Source organism: Cervus canadensis, chromosome 5 (genome assembly GCF_019320065.1).
Source record: "Cervus canadensis isolate Bull #8, Minnesota chromosome 5, ASM1932006v1, whole genome shotgun sequence".
Lineage (NCBI taxonomy): Eukaryota > Metazoa > Chordata > Mammalia > Artiodactyla > Cervidae > Cervus > Cervus canadensis.
In genome coordinates, this window is record NC_057390.1 from 101,141,615 (window position 1) to 101,159,593 (window position 17,979).

At 66.6% G+C, this 17,979-nt stretch overlaps 3 protein-coding genes across 3 annotated transcripts; 1 reads left to right on the forward strand and 2 right to left on the reverse strand.

The window, feature by feature from the left end:
* The first annotated feature begins 2,534 nt into the window (after positions 1–2,534).
* Positions 2,535–5,949, forward strand: EDF1 (endothelial differentiation related factor 1). Its single transcript, XM_043470249.1, has 5 exons — positions 2,535–2,716; positions 4,120–4,171; positions 4,518–4,678; positions 4,932–5,025; positions 5,522–5,949. Exons 1-5 carry the CDS (start codon positions 2,639–2,641, stop codon positions 5,581–5,583), a joined length of 447 nt encoding a protein of 148 aa, XP_043326184.1. The 5' UTR covers positions 2,535–2,638; the 3' UTR covers positions 5,584–5,949.
* Positions 5,950–6,910: 961 nt separating this feature from the next.
* Positions 6,911–14,549, reverse strand: MAMDC4 (MAM domain containing 4). The gene is made up of 27 exons (XM_043470551.1): positions 14,504–14,549; positions 13,813–13,920; positions 13,567–13,740; positions 13,362–13,487; positions 13,072–13,202; positions 12,912–12,996; positions 12,670–12,795; positions 12,409–12,546; positions 12,215–12,303; positions 11,957–12,130; positions 11,630–11,714; positions 11,367–11,546; positions 11,150–11,275; positions 10,904–11,035; positions 10,220–10,336; positions 9,968–10,102; positions 9,697–9,830; positions 9,420–9,627; positions 9,194–9,331; positions 8,952–9,070; positions 8,781–8,871; positions 8,494–8,640; positions 8,210–8,344; positions 7,999–8,126; positions 7,806–7,914; positions 7,165–7,343; positions 6,911–7,048 (listed from the first exon to the last, which is right to left on the reverse strand). Exons 1-27 carry the CDS (start codon positions 14,547–14,549, stop codon positions 7,007–7,009), a joined length of 3,402 nt encoding a protein of 1,133 aa, XP_043326486.1. The 3' UTR covers positions 6,911–7,006.
* Positions 14,550–15,825: 1,276 nt separating this feature from the next.
* PHPT1 (phosphohistidine phosphatase 1) lies at positions 15,826–17,448 on the reverse strand. The gene is made up of 3 exons (XM_043470261.1): positions 17,084–17,448; positions 16,563–16,687; positions 15,826–16,078 (listed from the first exon to the last, which is right to left on the reverse strand). Exons 1-3 carry the CDS (start codon positions 17,355–17,357, stop codon positions 15,986–15,988), a joined length of 492 nt encoding a protein of 163 aa, XP_043326196.1. The 5' UTR covers positions 17,358–17,448; the 3' UTR covers positions 15,826–15,985.
* Between the last annotated feature and the right edge of the window lie 531 nt (positions 17,449–17,979).

Here is a 17,979-nt window from a genome sequence, read left to right on the forward strand (position 1 = left end):
CCTGGAGAAGGGAAAGGCCACCCACTCCAGTATTATGGCCTGGAGAATTCCATGGACAGTCCACGGGGTCACAAAGAGTCGGACACGACTGGGTGACTTTCACTGTCAGTAAGATGATGCTAGCTCAGCACTGAGGTAATTCCTAGCGCTCACAACCTCGACCAAGCATGGACTTGTAAACGCAACGCGGAGCGTTCTCCCTGCTATACTCCTTACTCAAACGCCGTCTATCTCATTTGTTTACTTTCCCTCCAAAATGGGAAGTGATGCGGGGCCTCCTTGGTGACTCAGTTGGTAAGGAACCCGCCTGTAATGCAGGAGGCTGCCTGAAATACAGGAGAGCCGGGTTCAGTCCCTGGATTGGGAAATTCCCCTGGAGAAGGAAATGGCAACCCACTCCAGTATTCTTGCCTGGAAGATCCCATGGACAGAGGAGCCTGGCAGGCTACAGTCCACGGGGTCGTGAAAGTCAGAAACAACTGAGCGACTAAACCACCACCAATACGGGAGGGACGTGACAACTAGGGGAGGTCCTTGGCACTGAGGGAGAAACACCACTGTACAGAGATCTTCTTGTTTTTTAATATTTATTCATTTGACTACACCTGGTGTCAGTTGCAGCATGAGAACTCAGCTGCGGCGCATGGGAGCCGGTTCCCTGACCAGGGATTGACCCCGAGCTCCCTGCATCAGAAGCCCGGAGTCTTAGCCACTGGACCACCAGGGAGGTCCTCTCCTCTTTTTAAAAATTAATTTCCTCGCTGTGCTGGGTCTTAGTTGCAGCATATGGGATCTACTTCCCTCACCAGACCTCATCCAACCTGGGCACTTTGTACTGGTACAAAGTCTTAGGCACTGGATGACCCGGGAAGTCCCGAGATCCCAACTCTTGATCACTGATACTTTGACAAAAGATCTTCATGAAAGGGGGAAACGTGGAATTAATTACAGAAACCGCACCTGAAGATGGATTCAGGCTAGGGGGAAGCGCTCACGCCTATCAGATGTGTCAATTACCCTAAACAGGAAGAGACCTCTGTCTACACCTCCTACTGGGAAGGTGCCCCTACTTACTGTTAGGCAGGAGGAAGGGAACTTCCCTCGGTCCCCCACCCCATGGACAGCTCAGCCCGGCAGAGATTTCAGCAGTCCAGCCAATGGGAAGCCCCCACTGGACCCCCAGCTCCCCCGACTCCCCCTTTTCCCTAGGAAAGGAAGTTCCTCCCATGCTCTCCATTTGCCTGTGGTCTGCCACAGTGTAGTCTACACCAGTGTTAGAATTCCTCTGTAGCATAAACCTACAGGAATGCTACAAACAGAGCATGTCTATGCAAAGCCAGGAGTGCTACCCAAACCAAGGTCAACATTAACTTTGATCCAACAGGTTAAAGAAACCTCTGAACTGTTCTTTCCAGAAAACAATTCTGCAAAGTCATGACGTGGCATTCAATGAAAATACAGCCAAAAATGCAAGCAAAAGCATTCTTTAATGCATTCATTAACTCATACAAAGGTTATTTTTCTGAATTTTGTGATGCTTGTGGCATTTATCAATTTTTGACTTATTTTCTCATGATCCAAGATTACCATAACTGTATTAGTTATTGTACAATAGCATTCATTACATTATGTTTATATTCATATTATACTGTAAAATTATGTATACATTATCCAAAACATACATGTTACACAGTAACATATTGTGTAATTCTGTTTTTATAATTTTACATATTTCCTTGGCGTCCTCCCACAAAATATATTTGCTTCAGGCCCCACCTAACCTGCATCCACCCTGGCCCCCACCCTCTTTGTATCGCTTGATAATAACTCCAGAGAAATAGAACTTCAGTTGGCGTGCAAGGTGACCAAAAAAGGCATGAAGCAGAAACTAACATCAACGACAGAGAAATCGACGAGGCCACCTTTCGCCCCTGCATCAAGTTCGCGCGCCCACCGTGCCCGCGAGGGGCCAGGCCGCGTCCCCGCCAGCCGGGCGCAAGAAGCCAGGTGTTGGCTCCCGTCTCCTTCCTTCCCGCCACCTGCGCCCCCTCCCCGCTTCTCGCACAGAACCCCCACTAGCGTTTCCCCTTCCTCCGCCCAGTACTCCTCCTCACGCCCCGGCCCCCACCCGGTTTCGAGGGCCACCGTGCACCGCCTCCCCGAGCTGGGGTCCCCTTCGCCCCACCCCGTCTCCTCTCGCCTCCGCGCCCGCGGCCCCTGTAACCCTCACCGCCCCACGCCCCCCTCAGCACCCCCAGCGGCTCCCGTCCCCTCCTCAGCCACCCCCAGCTCCCCCGGGCTCCCTGCCCCTCTCTTCGCCCCTCAGAGCTCCCGGGCGCCCCCTCAGCCACCCCCAGCTCCCCCGGCCCCTGCAGCGCCCCCCAGCGGCCAGGCGCCTGGGGCGCGCCGTCTCCCGCCCCACGTCGCGCACCGCGGGGGCTTGCTTAGACGAGCCGGGCGCGGATTGGCTCCGAGCCGGGGGAAGTACCCGCCCCCCCGAGTCGCCGGCCAATGGGAGGAGGGGCGGACCCGCAGCGGGCGCCGGAAGCGGCCCAGCGACGAGGGGACGTCGCGCCGCCGGGTCTCGAGCAGCTGCTTCGGAGCCGCCGGACGGACCGCCTTCCCTGCCCGCACCGCCATGGCTGAGAGCGACTGGGACACGGTGACGGTGCTGCGCAAAAAGGGCCCCACGGCCGCCCAGGCCAAGTCCAAGCAGGTGCGGGCGCGGCGTGGGCCTCGGGACCCAAGGCCGGCCGGGGGCGGGGAGTGGGCCCGGCGCCGGATCGGGCACCGGGTGGTCACGGAGAGGGGCCCGGGGGCGGGCCGGGGGCGTCGAGGCGGTTTCGGGCAGTGACACAGGCCCGCGGGACAGGGACTGCGGGACCCGGGTGGAGGAGGGGAGCGGGCCGAGGCTGTCAGCGAGGACGGTCAGTGACGGGCCCTGGGAAGTGATCAGACGCGGGCAGGGTTGGCGGGCACCCCCGCCCCGGCGTGTTCTTCCCCCGTCCGCCGGCTGCCCGGTGCCCGGCCAGTCCGAGGCCGCCCGCGGAGCCCACTGAAGCACACTGCCGGCTGAAGGGAGTCCCTGGCCCCGGGCTGAGTGGCCTAGGACCCAGCATGCTGGTGACCCTGCTGCACCCATCTTGCCAGAGTAGCCGGCATGCCCTGAGGGGCACTTGGGGCAGACGGTTCTCCGCGAATCCATCGGGTTCCCCTGTGAGTCGCTGTAAGGAACGGGGTGGGTGGTGGGGGGAGTGCAGGTCAGTCTCCAGCCCTGCTCGTTCCTACTCTCAGCAGCCTGGGCTGGCCTTAGACATGCAGTGCCAGGCCTGGGCCACGGCTGGCTTTGGCCCTGCTGACTAGCATTCATCAACCTGCCCAGGACTTTTCAGTTGGTCAAAACCAAATTCACTCTCTCTCTCTCTTTTTTTTTTTTTCTCCAAAGGAACCTTAATAGCCACAAGCTAGGCATCATCTGACCAGCTCTAGAAAACGTTTGTGAACATGTCACACTTAGAATGTCCCACAGCCATGTCTCTAAGGTGTCAGAAACTTTAAGAAATACGTCACATTCATGTTCTACGACTGTGGATCAAGGGGCGTCACTGTTTTTGCCAGGGTTTGGGGCGAGTGCTACAGGCTTTGTGTGATGTGCTGTATTTTATTAGGAGCCAGTTTGGCTGAGGAAGGCCAAACCAGGTCCTCACTTGACGTTCCTTCTGGCAGGAGAGTCTCGTAGAGAAATCTATTTCAAGTGTTGGTTTCTAAAAGGACTCACTTGCCTGTCTTTTTCAACAGCAAAGTCATGAGCTCTTTCTGTTTTCTTGAGCTGAAGTTTATTGAGAGTTGCCTAGACAGTTGGACATAGAGGGCAGACAAAGCTTGTATGACAAACTTTGGCTTAAACCCAGCATTTGCTTGTCGGTCCTTGAAAAAACATCAGGTACTAGCAGCACCCTGTAGCAGGGCGCTTCAGGGCATGAGTTCAGAGCCTGACTGCCAGGGCTTGAAAAGCACGAGGCATTATCACTTGACTGACAGGCTCACAGTAGCCTAAACTGGGGTTGGCTAGGTACTGGAAAGCTAATTTTGACCAAAAAACACTTTCTAATTTTCTAGGCCATCTTAGCAGCTCAGAGACGAGGAGAAGATGTGGAGACTTCTAAGAAATGTAGGTACTCATATGTCCACTTGCAGGACCAGGGAGTTTCTGGGTTCCTCGGGCGTTAGGGTGGCTGCTGGCATCGACGTGGCTGCAGAGCTGGGGGTGTGAGGGTCTTGTCGGAGCAGCGGTGGTTGGCATGAGTCAGGAGGGATCCTTCCACCCACTTCCTGTCGCCGGGAGGAGATCCTGGGCTTAGTGCTCTTAGGCCTGTGAAGGTGCCCCCACTTTGGGGGGCCTGGCTGAGCCTGTCTTCCAGGCTCAGGGCGCCCGTGGGGCCTGGTTCCATTCCGGACCGGCTCACCTGTGGGATTGCTGCAGACGCTCTTCTTTGCTCTTGCCTTGCACGGTCCAGGGGCCGCCGGCCAGAACAAGCAGCATTCGATCACCAAAAACACAGCTAAGCTGGACCGGGAGACTGAGGAGCTGCATCACGACCGGGTGACCCTGGAGGTTGGCAAAGTGATCCAGCAGGGCCGGCAGAGCAAGGGGCTGACACAGAAGGACCTGGCCACGGTGAGCACGGCGGGCCCCTCCTCCAGGCGGGGGGCACGGGCCCTGCTCGCCCAGTGACTTGGGGCTTCAGTTCGCTCTTGTCCCGGGAGCCCCGAGACCTCTGAGGGGCCATACGACTCAGCTGTGACTTGCTGAGCTGCGTCTGCTCCGGCCCCGGGCCCACACACGCCGCGCGGAGCCTGAGGCCCTCCCCTGGCTGTGTCCGTCTCCCACCACCACCTGGAGCTGACGGGCAAACACACGTTCTCTCTAGAAAATCAATGAGAAGCCGCAAGTCATTGCGGACTACGAGAGTGGCCGGGCCATTCCCAACAACCAGGTTCTGGGCAAGATCGAGAGAGCAATTGGTAAGTGTCCTGCTGACCTTCACTGCCTGACCAGACGCAGGGTGGCTGCCCCTCCTGGGTGCAGTTGGTGAGGAGGGTGCAGGAAGGCCTCTGGGGCCCCAGAATTCTCCAGAGCCTGAAGAAGATTCGCAGGAGCACGCCGTGTCTGGGCGCCCCCCCCCAATCTCTCCATCTCCCCGCGTGCCGCCCACCCGGCATTGGCAGCAGCGTGGCTCGGAGCAGAGGCCTGGTCCTGGGAGGGGCCGTCCTCTCCCCTTGAAGAGGGGCAGGCACATGCTCTTTAGAATCAGACGTGAGAACTATTCCTGGGGTGGGTGAGAGCCCAGGGACGGGATGGTGCTCCCTGCCCCCTCCAGAGGAAGGGAGACAGTGCCCCAGGGTCAGTGGGGGCGCGGCCCTCCGTGAGGTGGTGGGTGCGGAGGCTGAGGAGCTGCCCCGTGCCTTGAAGTCCAGAGTGGGAGCTGCAGTGGTCAGTGGGGGCCCATGGCTCTTTCAGGCCTCAAGCTCCGGGGAAAGGACATTGGGAAGCCGATCGAGAAGGGGCCAAGGGCGAAATGAACATAAAGCCTCGAAATCAGTGCGTTCCGGCTGATCTCGTCCGGCTGGTCCCCTCGACCACCGGCGCCAGCACGGCTCTCTCCACGCGGCCGAGCGGAACACAGCGGGAGCCCCGCCCGGGAGCCCCTCTCCTCGTACCTGCTGTCTAACTAACTAACAAAACCTTGCAAAGTGTATGCTTCTGATTTTTCCTCCCTGTCCCCGCCCTCAGTGGGTGTGGAACGCTGCCGTCCTCACCCCCGGGGTCCATCCCGCTGTGGGTGCGGCTCTGGGGAGCTGGAGGGGGGGGTGGGCGGCCACCGTCTGGGAGAGGAGCTGTGTGTCCAGCCTGGCTCGTAGAGAAGCTAATAAAGTTTGTTCCCTTCCTGCTGGTGGTGGATCCTTGCCCCCCACTCTGCTGTTGTGCCTACGGCGCCCCCTCCCTCTGGCCCCCAGTGAGGCCAAAGGCTGTCTTCGTGAGGCACCACAGGGGAGCCTGAGGGGCTGGGACAGTCCCTCTGCAAGCTGTTTCTCGTCACCTCTGCTAGGACGGTTAGGGGGCATCGGTCAGCCTCTGGGCATCAGACCCTGGTGCTCCCGGTCACACCCTTGCCCGTGGGCCCCGGTGGGCTCGGGTGGCACGGTGGCGCCGCCTGGGCTGGAGGGGGCAGCTGGCGGTGCAGGTGAGGCCGTCACGCCCTCCAGGACGGCCAAGCCTGGGCGCCTCCCCTGACTTGGGTGGGAGGTGTCTGAAGCGCCTGTGTGTGAGGTCAGAACCTGGGACTGTCCCTGGGTTAGAAGGACTCTGCTCCACTTTATTATGTGAGGGTGGCTTGTGGGTAGGGATTTTGACCGGGGAAGGGTGGACTTGGGGACTTTGACTGTGGGAGGGCGGACACGGGGACCTTGACCCTGGGAGGGCAGACACGGGGACCTTTATTTGTGACTCTGGACAGATTAGAGCATTCCCCCACCAGTCCAGCTCCAGGCCACCTTGGACCCTGACAAGTGTTTGCTCCTGAGTCTGTCACCTGAACCTGTGGGGGTTTCCGTCTTTTATCAGATACAGAATCGCCCAGTGAGGTGGGGCCTGGGGGGGCCCTGAGGGGGTCCCTCTGGCCTGGGCTGGGGCAGTGGCTTCTTGGGGCCCCACCGCATCTGCCTCCTGCTGCCTTGAACCGCTGGCCGTCTCCTGAGCCACTGAGGCCCATGGGAGGGGCCCCCAAGAATGTCCTCTCGGGCAGGTTGGATCGGGTCTGGGGAACTGCCCTTCCTGGGGCATTTATTGTTGGGGTAAGGGCCACACTTGGGCCTGTGGGTACAGCCCCTGTGAGGGTGATGGACGCAGGAGCTCAATGTATTGCGGGGGCAGGTGTTGGTCCCTGGGCTGGGGTCCCAGTGGCGGGTGAACTCATGTGAAGAGCTGGGGTCTTCTCTGGGTCGTCTACTGGCCATTGGTGACTGATGCTGGCAGGGTGACGCGGTCCTGGGGTGGGGAGGCAGAGCTCAGTGGCTGCTGGGGCCCTGTGCACCATCAGGCCGGGTGCTCAGCACGCAGGGACCTGCGGCTCCCGCCCCACCACCCCCACCCGGGGCTCCTACCGCACTGAAGAGAATGTTGTCGAAGCCGGGGGCCATGGTGTCCATCTCGCCCCTGGAGGGGCAGCCCCCCTTCTTCTGCAGCCAGCGCTGGCCCGCAACCCCGAGCAGCAGCAGCAGCACGAGGAGGAGGAGGGCGCCGCCGACCGCGGCCGGCACCAATGTGGCCACCGCCCCGTCCCCTGTGGGCCGCGGGGCACGTGACCCGGGATCCCAGTCCTGTCTCAGCCCCACCCGGGGTCAAGGAGGGTGCCCGGCATGGCTGTCCCCATGGCCTGGGGTTTCCAGGTCCCCTCTGAAGTCAGCGGGCATGGGCTGAGGCTGGGCCCTGGCAGGCACGGGGCTGCCGACCCGGGGGTCACGGCCCCAGGCTGGACGCCCCCTTTATCGTGAAGTCACAGCCACCAGTGGGTGCTCCAGCAGGAGGGTGGCCGGGGTCTCTGCCCGACTGGGGGCGGGAGCTCATCGGGCAGAGGCGGGGGGCACCCCGCTCCTGGGGGCACAGGGCCCTGGGCTGGGGCCCCGCAGCGAGGGCAGCCGGCCTGTGGCTCTCCTGGTCCCTCAGGGCGAGGGTGTGACCCCCCACCCCCAGGGCTGGCAGAGGCCCCGCCCTGGAGGAGAGCCGCCCGCTGGGCAGGGCCTACCCTGGCTGGGTGTGGGCAGCCCGCACCGCTGCCCAGCCCGGTACTCAACGTCGTCCAGGGCAATGGGCCCCACGGCCGGCTGGCCGCCCAGCGTGGCTTCAAACACGACCTGACAGGAGGGAGAGGAGGCCGTTTGGGCCGGGGCGGGGGTCGCAGCCGCCCGAGGGCTCCCGGGTCGGCGCGCCCGCCCCACCTGGAACTCTGCGGCGCTGGCCACGTCCACCTGGCCCTCCAGCCACTGATGCCGCCGGCGCCCGCTCGCGCCCCACACGGCCAGCTGCCCCTGCACGCTGCTCAGGAGGACCCTCAGCTCGCCCTGGTCTGGGAGCAGGTGTCAGGACGGTCAGGTGGAGTGGGTGGCCCGCGGCCCTGCCCCGCCCCGCCCCGGGGCTCCGGGTGCTCACGGAAGTGCTCGGGGAAGTCCATGCGGTACCAGAAGCGCAGGCAGGAGGCCGTGGTGGGCGGCAGAGGCTGGCTGACGAGCCCGGCCGCTCGGCCCCCGGGGCCCAGCACGCTGGTCTCAAAGAGGGCAAAGTGGCCTGGGAACAAGAGGGTGGGCGCCCGGCAGACCTGATGGAGCCGGTGCCCCAACCTGCGGCCTCCGACCCCGCCGGGCGCCGCGCTCTGGGTAGGCTGGGCTGGGGTGTGGCGTGTGAGGCTCTGGGGTGCCTTCCCGCCTCGGACCCACCTGCCTCTGTGCCGAGCGTGTGGTCCACGGGGGGCTGTGCGTAGCGGGAGGGCGAGGCGCCGCTGCCCCAGTCCCAGCTGTACCCGCCCAGGCCGGGCCGGGGCACGTGGCTCCAGCCACACAGACCAGCCTCAAAGTCACAGGAAGCTGCAAGGGGCCAGTCGTGAGGGTGCTGCCCCGCGCCCTCCACCCCTGGGCACCACTGCCGCGGGGCGTGGAGCCCAGGCCGGGCGTCATGGGGGCGGCACGGAGCCGGGACCACCAGGAGCCAGGCCATGGGCTCCCACCTGGCAGAGGGCAGGGCCCGTCCTGGAGGAGCAGGTCATCCAGCGCCATATAGGAGTGCTCCACGCCGGCGGCCACCGCCTCGAACACCACCTGGGGGGCACCGGGCGGGGGTCGCGCCTGCTACGCCCTCGACAGCCCTTGGGGTGAGGAGGGCGCCCCACTCCACTCACCTTCCAGGCCCGCCCGGCCTGCACATCCACACTGCCCAGGCGCCAGGCAGCCCCTCCGCGAGAGCTAACGCTGAGCGCCTGCTGCCTGCCGGCCTCCTCCACATGGACCTTCAGGGTGCCTGCCGCCGAGCAGCCAGCCCCGTCAGCGTGGCAGGGGCTGCCCGCTCGGGCCCTGCGGTGGGGGGGCTCCCAAGGGGCCTCCTGAGGGGACCCCACGGCCCCGGCTCCCGGCAGCCCCTCACCCGGGTTGCGGAGGCTCAGGTGGTACCAGAAGGTCAGGCAGGCGGGCTGCAGCAGGGGGCGGTGCTCCTCCGAGGTCAGCAAGGCCGCGTGGCCACGGGGCAAGCCCTGTGGGCTCATGTCCACCACCATGTAGTGACCTGGGGGGTGGCAGGGTCAGCCTGCCAGCCGCCGCCCCTGCCCTCCCCGCCCCCACCCATCTGCTCCCCACCCCACCCCAGCGGGCACCCTGAGCTGTCTCCGTGGTGTGGTCAGTGTCGGGGCCCCATGAGGCGTTGGCCTGGCGTGTCCAGAGGCCCCGGCCCCCCGTGGAGAAGCCACAGGCCGAGTCCTCAAAGGAGCAGCGCCGGGGGGCCCAGCAGGGCCCGGGCCGCAGGGCCACGTCGTCCAGCGCCATGCTGCCATGATACCCGTCCCGGAGGCCCTCAAACAGCAGCTGGGGGGCAGACGGGGGTCAGTGGCTGGGGCCTCGCCTCGCCCACTGCGCCCGCACCCGGGGCCTCACCTGGTACTTTCCCGCGTCCGGCGGGTGGTGGAGGGTGGCCCAGGCCTCGTGCCAGCGATTGCCGTGGGTGCCAGACCGGAACCACAAGTGCGTTTCTGCCTCCCCTTCTCGCCGCATCGCCAGGCGCAGAGTCCCTAGAGGCAGGGGGTTGGGAGGGGACGAGGCCCTGACCCCTGCCTTTCAACCCCTCCCAGGCACCCCAGGGGGCAAGAGGCAGGACCCGGGGCCCCTGTGAGGCTCCCCTGAGGCCCTGACCAGCTGGGGGCCTCACCGATCTGGGGACCGTAGAGGTGGAACCAGAAGGAGAGACACTCCTGAGGGGCTGTGGGCGCCTGGGGCTGGGTGAGCAGGTGGGCAGCGGGGCCCCGGGCGGGGGGGTCCGTGGGGTCCAGGAGCACGAAGTGGCCTGCAGGGGCACAAGGGTCTGGGCTGCGGGGGCCCCAAGCTGCAGGGGCTCGGCCCCACGCGCGCCTCTGCCCCGGGAGTCGGGGTCTGGCGGCCGCCCCTGGGCACCCCGCCTCACCTTGGCCCGTGGTGTGGTCGTACCTCGGGCCACGGCTCCCAACCCGGCGCCACTGGGCATCTGTGAGGTGGCCGCTGTGCCAGCCACAGGTCCCCCGCTCAAAGTTACAGGAGACCTCTGGGGGCGGGTGGAGGTGGGTCAGCGCCCCCAGCACCCCTCCTGAGTCCCGAGAGGGTGGGGGAGACGGGCTCTGGGAGAGGGGGCTCCCGGGGGCTCCTGGAGGAGGCCGGGGTGGGGGGCCGGGCACCCGGGGGAAGCACCTGAGTCTTCCTCAGTGGCTGCTGCAGGGCTGCAGCCCGTGAGTGTCACGTCGTCCACCCCTGCGCCCTGCTGCCCGGGGCCGTCCACGTCCACCAGCCCGACCAACTCCAGCTTCGCGGGTCATGAGGGAGGAGGCCGTCAGCCAGGGCTGGCTCTGTGGGGCCCCTCTCCGCCCCAGGCTGCTCTCCTCACCTGGAACGGCCGGCGGCGAGCCCCGAGAAGGACCCTGTCCACCTTCCAGCGCCCAGCGGTGCTGCCCGGGGCCTGCCACACCGGCTCGCGGCGGCTGCCCTCCACCACAACCAGCTCCAGAAAGCCTGGAGAGGGGTCACCGTGGGTGGCCTGTCCGACCCCGTCCCTCGCCCGGGTGCTCCGACCCCCCCACCCCAGGACGGGGCAGAGGGTGTGAAGGGACGGCGGTACCTCGGGGGTGACTCTGAAGATAGTAAACCAGGCGGAGCTCGCAGCGGGGGCCCGAGGGGCCCAGGATGGGTGTGAGCACCCGGGCCTCCTCACTCAGCTGTCCCCAGGCCCTCTGCACGGCCAGGAAGTGTCCTGGGGATAGCAGGCCTCAGAGCCGGTTCCTCCCCGGACCCCGACTCAGCGCCCTCCCTAGGGAGAAGGGGCAGCTGGAAGGCAGGTCCCAGGCTGCCCCGGGCGGAGCCTCACCAGCAGCCCCGCGGGCATCCGGGCCCGGCCCGCCCCAGTCTGGGGCCGGGAGGCGCACCCACTGCAGCCGCCCCACGCTGGCGTCCTCCCAGCCCCCGCCTGAGGGTGACTCGAAGTCCGTGGTGCCTGCAAGGGCAGGGGGCATGGATGGGCCTGGGGCCTTGCCGGCCGCTCCCAGAGGGCAGGGTTGAAGGGAGGTGAGGCCCCGCCCGCTCACCGCACTCCTGCTCATCCTCGCCCCCCGGGCACTGCTCCTGGAAGTCACACAGCTGCTCCGGGGGAACACACAGCTCCCCACAGAAGAAGTGTCCGGGCTCGCAGAAGCTCCGAGGCTGCAGGCTGGACGGCTGGGTCCAGGGGCTGGGGGCCCAGAGTCCAGGAGGGGGGCCGGCCGGCTCTGTGGGCCGGCGCAGGGGTCAGGCGGGCTGGCAGGGGCTGTGCTTCTCCTGGGCTGGGGCGTGGGGCGCCCAGCAGGCTCACCTGGGACTAGCTTGCAGTGGTCGGACAGGATGAGGTCGTCCAGGCCCACGACGCCCCCAGGGCCTGTCTGCCCAGCCAGGAAGATCTGGGGACGGACGGGGTCGGGGGCGCCCCAGCACCCCTCTGTGATCCCCAGGCCGGTCTGCCCCCCTGAGTCCTCTCCCCAGAATCCACACTTCGTCCTTATCTCTTGCTGGACACCCAGCCCTTCAGGGGGCATCTCTGCAGGGACCCCCTCCCCTCCTCTGGCCTGCCCTTCTCCTGAGACGGTGGAGGGGCCCCGGACCTCCCTGCCTCCCCCCACGATGCTGCCCTCGCCAGCCTCACCCGAAAGCGGTGCTTGCTCTGGATGTCAACTCGGTCTCGGACCCAGGCGGCCCCCAGCTCCCCTTGGCGCCTGCGCAGCAGGACAGGGGGCTGGGGGGCTGCAGGGCTCCCTGTCTGTAGGAACACCTGGAGGCAGCCAGCCTCAGACCCATGCAGGTAGTGATAGAAGATGAGCTGGGAGGGGAGCGAGCACAGTCAGCAGAGATGCCGCAGGGCCTGGGCAGGCAGGACGGCGCCCTGCGACTCCCACCCGCTCACCGAACAGTTGTGGGGGGCCGAGGCCTGGAACTCGGGGCTGGAGAGGACCGCTGGGGCGCTGGGATCGGCCACGGACGCGAGGAAGGAGCCTGGGGAGACAGCAGGCACAGGCCAGGGCAGCTGGTGGGGCGGGGCGGGGGTCCCAGGGCAGGGCGGGGGTCCCCAGAGCCGGGCGGTGGTCCCCGGAGCCTCACCCTGTGCGCTATTCCAGGTGTGGTCACCGCGTGGCCAGGTGGGGTGCCCAGGGCCGCTGGCACTGCGGTTCCGGGTCCAGCCCTCTGAGTGGTTCCACAGGCCGAGGCCCATCTCAAAATCCGTGGCTACGTAGTGTCCTGGGGGGCGAGGGGGGCGTAGTGTCCTGCCCAGGCCTGTGCTCACGGCCCCAGCTCTGGCGCACGTCAGCTGTCTCAGCCCCCGAGGGATGGTGCCAAGGGCCAGCCCCCTGTCCCACTCACGGCAGGGGGCTGCATCCTCATCCGAGCGGTCCCCGCAGTTGTCCTCCCCGTCACACAGCTGGGGGGGCTCCACGCAGGCCTCGCTCCGGCAACGGTGGTGCCCCAGGGGGCAGTGCGCCTGGGGGGCTGGGGGCAGGGTTAACCCATCACCTGCCCCAAGTCCCTGGGCGGGGCCGCTGACCAGGGCCTCCTGCTGACCCCCTCGCCCCTCCAGGAGTGGGCCCACGGCGGGGGGACCTTACTGGGCAGCCCGCAGCGCCAGAAGGCCACATCGTCCAAGGCCACGGTGCCCCTGTGGGTGGCATTTCGCGTGGCAGAGAAGGTCACCTGGAGAGAGCGAGGTCCCTAAGTCAGGGCTCGGACCCTCCCCGCTGTCCCCGCCGTCCAGAGCGCCCATCTCACCCTGAAGGCGCCCCGGATGCGGCCAGTGGGCACCACCAGCTGCTGCCAGTCTGGGCCCCAGGGCCCTGCGCTCCGCCACAGGGTCAGTGTCTCCACACCGTGGGTCAGCTCCAGCCGCAGCTCGGCCACATCTGCAGTGAGGGGTCTGGAGGCAGCTCAGGCCCCAGGCCTCCCCCAGGCCCGTGGCTGTGCCCACCCCAGGACCCCTGCCCACCCTGGGGGCGCCCTCCCGTCTCTGCACCCCTCCTCTCGGGTCGCCTGACTTGAGTCATGGGGTGTGGGGCGCGCACCTCTTGAGGCTGCGTGGTACCAGAGCCTCAGCTCGCAGGTGGGGGCGGCCTCATGCAGAACCGGGGAGCGCAGGGCCGCGGTGGCCGTCTCCCTCCCGCGGTGTGTGCCGACCGCCGTGTACCAGCCTGGGCAGCCGAGAGGTCAGGAGACGGGGCAGGAGGCACGGAGGGCTGCGGACCGCATGGAGCCCCGCCCAAGCCTCACCGAGGTCGGTGCCCAGAGTGTGGTCTGCGCGCGGCCCCGGCTCCTCCGGTGACGCGCCCGCGCGGTCTCGGAGCCAGCGGTAGCCCGCGGTGCTGATGTCCCGCCAGCCACAGGAGTCCTGCTCGAAGTCGCAGGTGAAGGGGGTGCCCAGGCTGGGAGAGACCCCGTGGTAACCTGCAAGGGCAGGGGGTCAGGCGGGGCGGCAGCGAGGGCTGGCCCCACCGCTGCCCCCTGGCCCCGGCTCACCACACTGCGCCTCGTCGGGGCAGCCCCTGCAGTCACACACGAAGTTGCACACAGCCTCGCGGGGGGGCCTGCAGTGGTTGGGCACCCAGGCCCAGCCAGGGGATCCTGCTGCCAGCAGAGACAGCCAGGTGGCCCCGGGTAGGGAGGCTCTGCTGTTCCCCAGCCCAGAGACCTCTCAGAGTTGGGTGTTCTGGGACATCTGGGGGCCGGGCCAGGAGGTCGTGCAGGGAGGGGGCCAGAAACCCATGGAGAACTGCCCCCGGGGGGCCCCTGTCAGGCCCAGGAGGTCATGTCTGGCCCTGGAGAGGCTGGCTGTCAGGATGGAGTGCCTGGGTGTGCAAGGGACTGAGGATCCCCGACGTGGGTCCCTCCCCGGGGAGGAAAACTGGAGTCCAGCGCGACTCCGGAGGGGCTGCGGCAGCGTGGGCCAGGCCCCCTCAGGCTCCACCCAGGTGGAGAGTGGCCGGCTAGGGTCTGCCTTCAGGGACCTCTCGTCTTGGAGCCTGGGTGGAGACTGGGCCAGGGCAGGCTGGACGCTGGCCCCTACCCCAGCGGGGCTATCCCGAGGACCCCGAGGGCTTGCCTGGCGTCCCCACTGCAGGCCGTCCCGGGCCCGCGTCCCTTCTTCCCTGCAGACCCAGCAGCCGGGCCCCCGGACGTTCCTGCTTTAGGAGCCGGGCCGGCGACTCACCCAGGAGCATGACCACGGCGGGCAGGAGGTGGCCGCACAGAGGCATGGTCAGGCCCGAGGCAGGGAGGCCTGGGGCGCCGCCTGGCTGTCAGCCCGAGGCCCCGCAGACAGACTCTGCTCTGACCGTGGACCCGGCTCAGCCCTTTCTGTATCTGCAGCCCCTCACCTGGCCCCACCCCGTGCTGACAAAGACAGACATCTGGCTGTAAATGCATCCAGGAAGAGAGGCCCCGGCCCGGGGGGGCTCCCACCTGCCTGGCCCCTTTTGGCCGAAGGTCAGGCCTCGGCTGTGGTGCCCACCGCTGCCCAGCCCTGCCTGGTGGAGGCCCTGCTGGAGACAGGACCGAGTGGCACAGGCCTCAGCTGCTTCTCCTGGGGTCTCTGGTCACGCAGAGTTGAACTCAGCTGGGCAAGAGCCCAGCTGGTACAAAGCCCCAACCTGGCTTGAGTTCCCTGCACGGGGAGGGGGCAACCCTAGCAACCAAGGACGTCGTCCCTCCCTGTAACTCAGCCTGTGGGTCCCTCTTGGCTTGCTCGCTTAAAAACGATGACTGTTTTCTCGTCGACGAGTGTCCAAGCAGTGTAGTGTGGCCTGGGCACAGCAGGTACAGGGTCCAGAGGAGCCGCGGGGCTCTGGGCCTCGTGGCACTGACCCCAGCGGAGGATCTGGAGCCAGGCGCTGCCCAGTTTATCACCGTCTGGCCTTGGGAGCTGAGCCTCAGTTTCCTCATCTTTGAAAGCGTAACCATGGCGCCTGTCTGGGGAGGCTCCTGTGAGGGCCCTAGAGCCCAGAGGAGGCGGGCACAGCGTGATGGAGGCCTCTGCTCCCCACAGCACCAGGAGGAGCGTCCCGGGAGAGGGGCTCCAAGTGCGACGCCCGGTTTACTTGAAGGAGCCGGAGGCAGGGGGCCCTGATTCTGGAGTCGAGGGGCCACAGACCACCCTACTCATGACCTCAGTTAGCAGTGGCCAAGGCAGGGGTTGCTGGTGTCCCCCATTCCATACTGGGAGGGGCCCCCGCCTCCGCAGGCTGGAGGGACTTGGCCCTAGCTTCTTGCGTAAGGGCTTGTCAGGCCTCTTCCCAGATGACCGTGGGGACAGCAGGTGCATGGAGAAGCAATCAGGCCATAAATGGGGGCAGCGACCAGGGCCCCCTTATCAGACCCCAAAGGGCTGAGTGTGCACGGCCACTCCCTGGGCCCCGGGGGTAGAGCCGGGTGAGGGGCAGCCTCCAGCTCTCGGCTACCCACCCACGCTACCTGCAAGTACAGAGACGTGAGCTGAGAAGACAGACGCAGAGACACATAGCACCCAGGGAGCAGCAGAGTTGACAATGCTTTTAATTCTCCTGAGAAGGAAGCCCAGGCACCGAGGCCTGGCAAGGGTGGCAAAGTGCCAGGGGGTGCAGTCCGGCCCCTCGGGAGGGGTCTTCAGGGCAGAGTTCTGAGAGGGCTGCTGGATGGACCGGGCCTCGAGTGGGCCTCAGTAGCCGTCGTCAGCCCACGTGACTTCGTAGTCCGGATACTTGGCTTTGATCTTCTCTGTGGAGACAGAGTGTTGGGCACGACCGTAACCCTGAAGGAAGAAGGTGGCTCTCACATGCCCAGTCCTGGCTCTGGGGGCCCCCAGGCAGCAGGGACACCAGGAGCCAGCTGGGGAGGAGGCTGTCATCCCCCTAGCCACCCAAGCCACTCTCCTGGGGGAAATGTGGCCTCCAGGGGGAGCCAACCTGGAGGGAGGGCCCTCCAGCCAGAGGCCGAGCTGGCTCTGGGTGCCCCGTGACCCTGCAGGTAGAGTGGTGAAGGGAGAGGCAGGCAGTCGAGCTCCAACGCTGTGCTGGCGACCTCGAAGCGCTGGAGGACAGAGGCCCGGCCAGGCCTTCAGGGCAGGAACAGCACACAGCCCATGGGGGAGCGAGCACTGGCTCCCACCCACTCCCTGTTTCCTGTGTCATGCAGCGTGGAAACCGGGAGGCTGCGGGCCCTGGAGGCAGGGTTCTGTGGCTGAGAAGGGCCGGGTGTTCCCCAGCCAGGACTGGGGCCCTCAGCTGTGGGCTCACCATGGAGTAGCCGTACACGTGGATCTTCCTGTCCTGGCTCTGGTGGGAGATACGCCCGCCCCCCAGGCACTCGCAGTCATAGCCCTTCTTCTGCATCTCGCCTGATACCTTGTCGTAGATGTCGGCTGGAATGGGAGGGGGACTCAGCCCCAGCCAGGGCGGAGGGGGTCTGAGGCCCTCCCCCCGCCGCCCCCAACCTCCGGCCCCCCGGCTCTAAGCAGCCCCCGCCCCCAGGAGAGAAGACTCTCTGGACGGGAAAAAAGGGAGGAGGAGGTGCGCCTGGGTAGGGGCCCTGAGACTAGGAGGGAGGGTCGGTCCACGGAACCCCTTATCTCCAGGACAGTCTGGATGCCTCCCCGCCACCCAAGCCAGCCGGCGAGGAAACCCGGCACAGGGTCTACCCCCGCCCCGCCCTCGGCCCCGCCCCAGCCCCGCTGCCCCCGCCCACAGAGCCAGAGGCCCCGCCCCGCCCCGCCCCGCCCCACCCCGCCAGCCCACAGAGCCGGCCGCCCCGCCCTCACCGTGGTACTCGGCCCACTTGTAGCCGCGCACGATCTCTTTGGTCTCCCCAGCCGGGGTCCCGGAGGGCGGCGCCGCGTGGACTCGAATCAGCACATACTTGAAGACGCCGTCGGAGTCGATGTCCACGTCGGGGATCTGGGCGAGGCCCGCCGCCGCCATGTTCCCGGAGCGCGCTCGCCCTGCGGCCCGCGGCCCTGCCCCGCGCGACCCCGGGCTGCGCGGACCGCGCGGGGGGCGGGGCCTGGAGGCCGCTGGCCAATCCCGCGGGGGCATGCTGTCCGGGCCCAGCGCCTCAGCCAACCGTGCGGCCGACCGGCGGCACAGACGGGCCAATCAAGGCCTAGCTCCTTGCAGCGCGGTGACCGCACCGGTTCCCCTTAAAGGGGAACGAGGAGCCGGGAGTGGGTGCGGATTCTTTTCAGCCCACCGAGAAGCCCCTTCCTGGGGCTCGGGGGCGGCTGACGGGCCCCTCTTGGGGGCGGTGCTGGGCGACCCACGAGGCGCAGGGGGCGCGCGCTGTCCCTGACTCACCCCGCAGATCACGCGCGCTGCCCTCGGCTTCCCCCCGGGTCCCCGCAGCGTATCTGAGGGCCTCGCGCCCGGGCACTCCGCCTGCTGTCCCGCGGTCTCCCGCCCCGCGCCCCCACCGAGTCCCGCGGTCTCCCGGCCCCCGCCCCCACCGAGTCCCGCGGTCTCCCGGCCCCCGCCCCCACCGAGTCCCCCGGTCTCCCGCCCCGCGCCCCCACCGAGTCCCGCGGTCTCCCGCCCCGCGCCCCCACCGAGTCCCACGGTCTCCCGCCCCCCGTCCCCACCGTGTCCGACTCTCTCCGGTCTCCCACTCCACGTTGTTCAGTGGTTTCCCACCCCTGTTTCCGAAGGCCCGCCCCCCACGGCT

What these genes read in the sequence shown, in the direction of transcription:
- EDF1 (XM_043470249.1), top strand. Translation starts at nt 2,639, where the DNA reads ATGGCTGAGAGCGACTGGGACACGGTGACGGTGCTGCGCAAAAAGGGC. An exon ending in CACAGAAGGACCTGGCCACG is followed by an intron (nt 4,679 to 4,931) that starts GTGAGCACGGCG and finishes CGTTCTCTCTAG; the next exon opens with AAAATCAATGAGAAGCCGCA. An exon ending in CAAGATCGAGAGAGCAATTG is followed by an intron (nt 5,026 to 5,521) that starts GTAAGTGTCCTG and finishes TGGCTCTTTCAG; the next exon opens with GCCTCAAGCTCCGGGGAAAG.
- MAMDC4 (XM_043470551.1), bottom strand. Translation starts at nt 14,549, where the DNA reads ATGCCTCTGTGCGGCCACCTCCTGCCCGCCGTGGTCATGCTCCTGG. An exon ending in CACCTGGAATAGCGCACAGG is followed by an intron (nt 12,304 to 12,408) that starts GTGAGGCTCCGG and finishes CTGTCTCCCCAG; the next exon opens with GCTCCTTCCTCGCGTCCGTG. An exon ending in ACAACATTCTCTTCAGTGCG is followed by an intron (nt 7,049 to 7,164) that starts GTAGGAGCCCCG and finishes TCCCCACCCCAG; the next exon opens with GACCGCGTCACCCTGCCAGC.
- PHPT1 (XM_043470261.1), bottom strand. Translation starts at nt 17,357, where the DNA reads ATGCCCCCGCGGGATTGGCCAGCGGCCTCCAGGCCCCGCCCCCCGCGC. An exon ending in CAAGTGGGCCGAGTACCACG is followed by an intron (nt 16,688 to 17,083) that starts GTGAGGGCGGGG and finishes CTCCCATTCCAG; the next exon opens with CCGACATCTACGACAAGGTA. An exon ending in ACGTGTACGGCTACTCCATG is followed by an intron (nt 16,079 to 16,562) that starts GTGAGCCCACAG and finishes TTCTTCCTTCAG; the next exon opens with GGTTACGGTCGTGCCCAACA.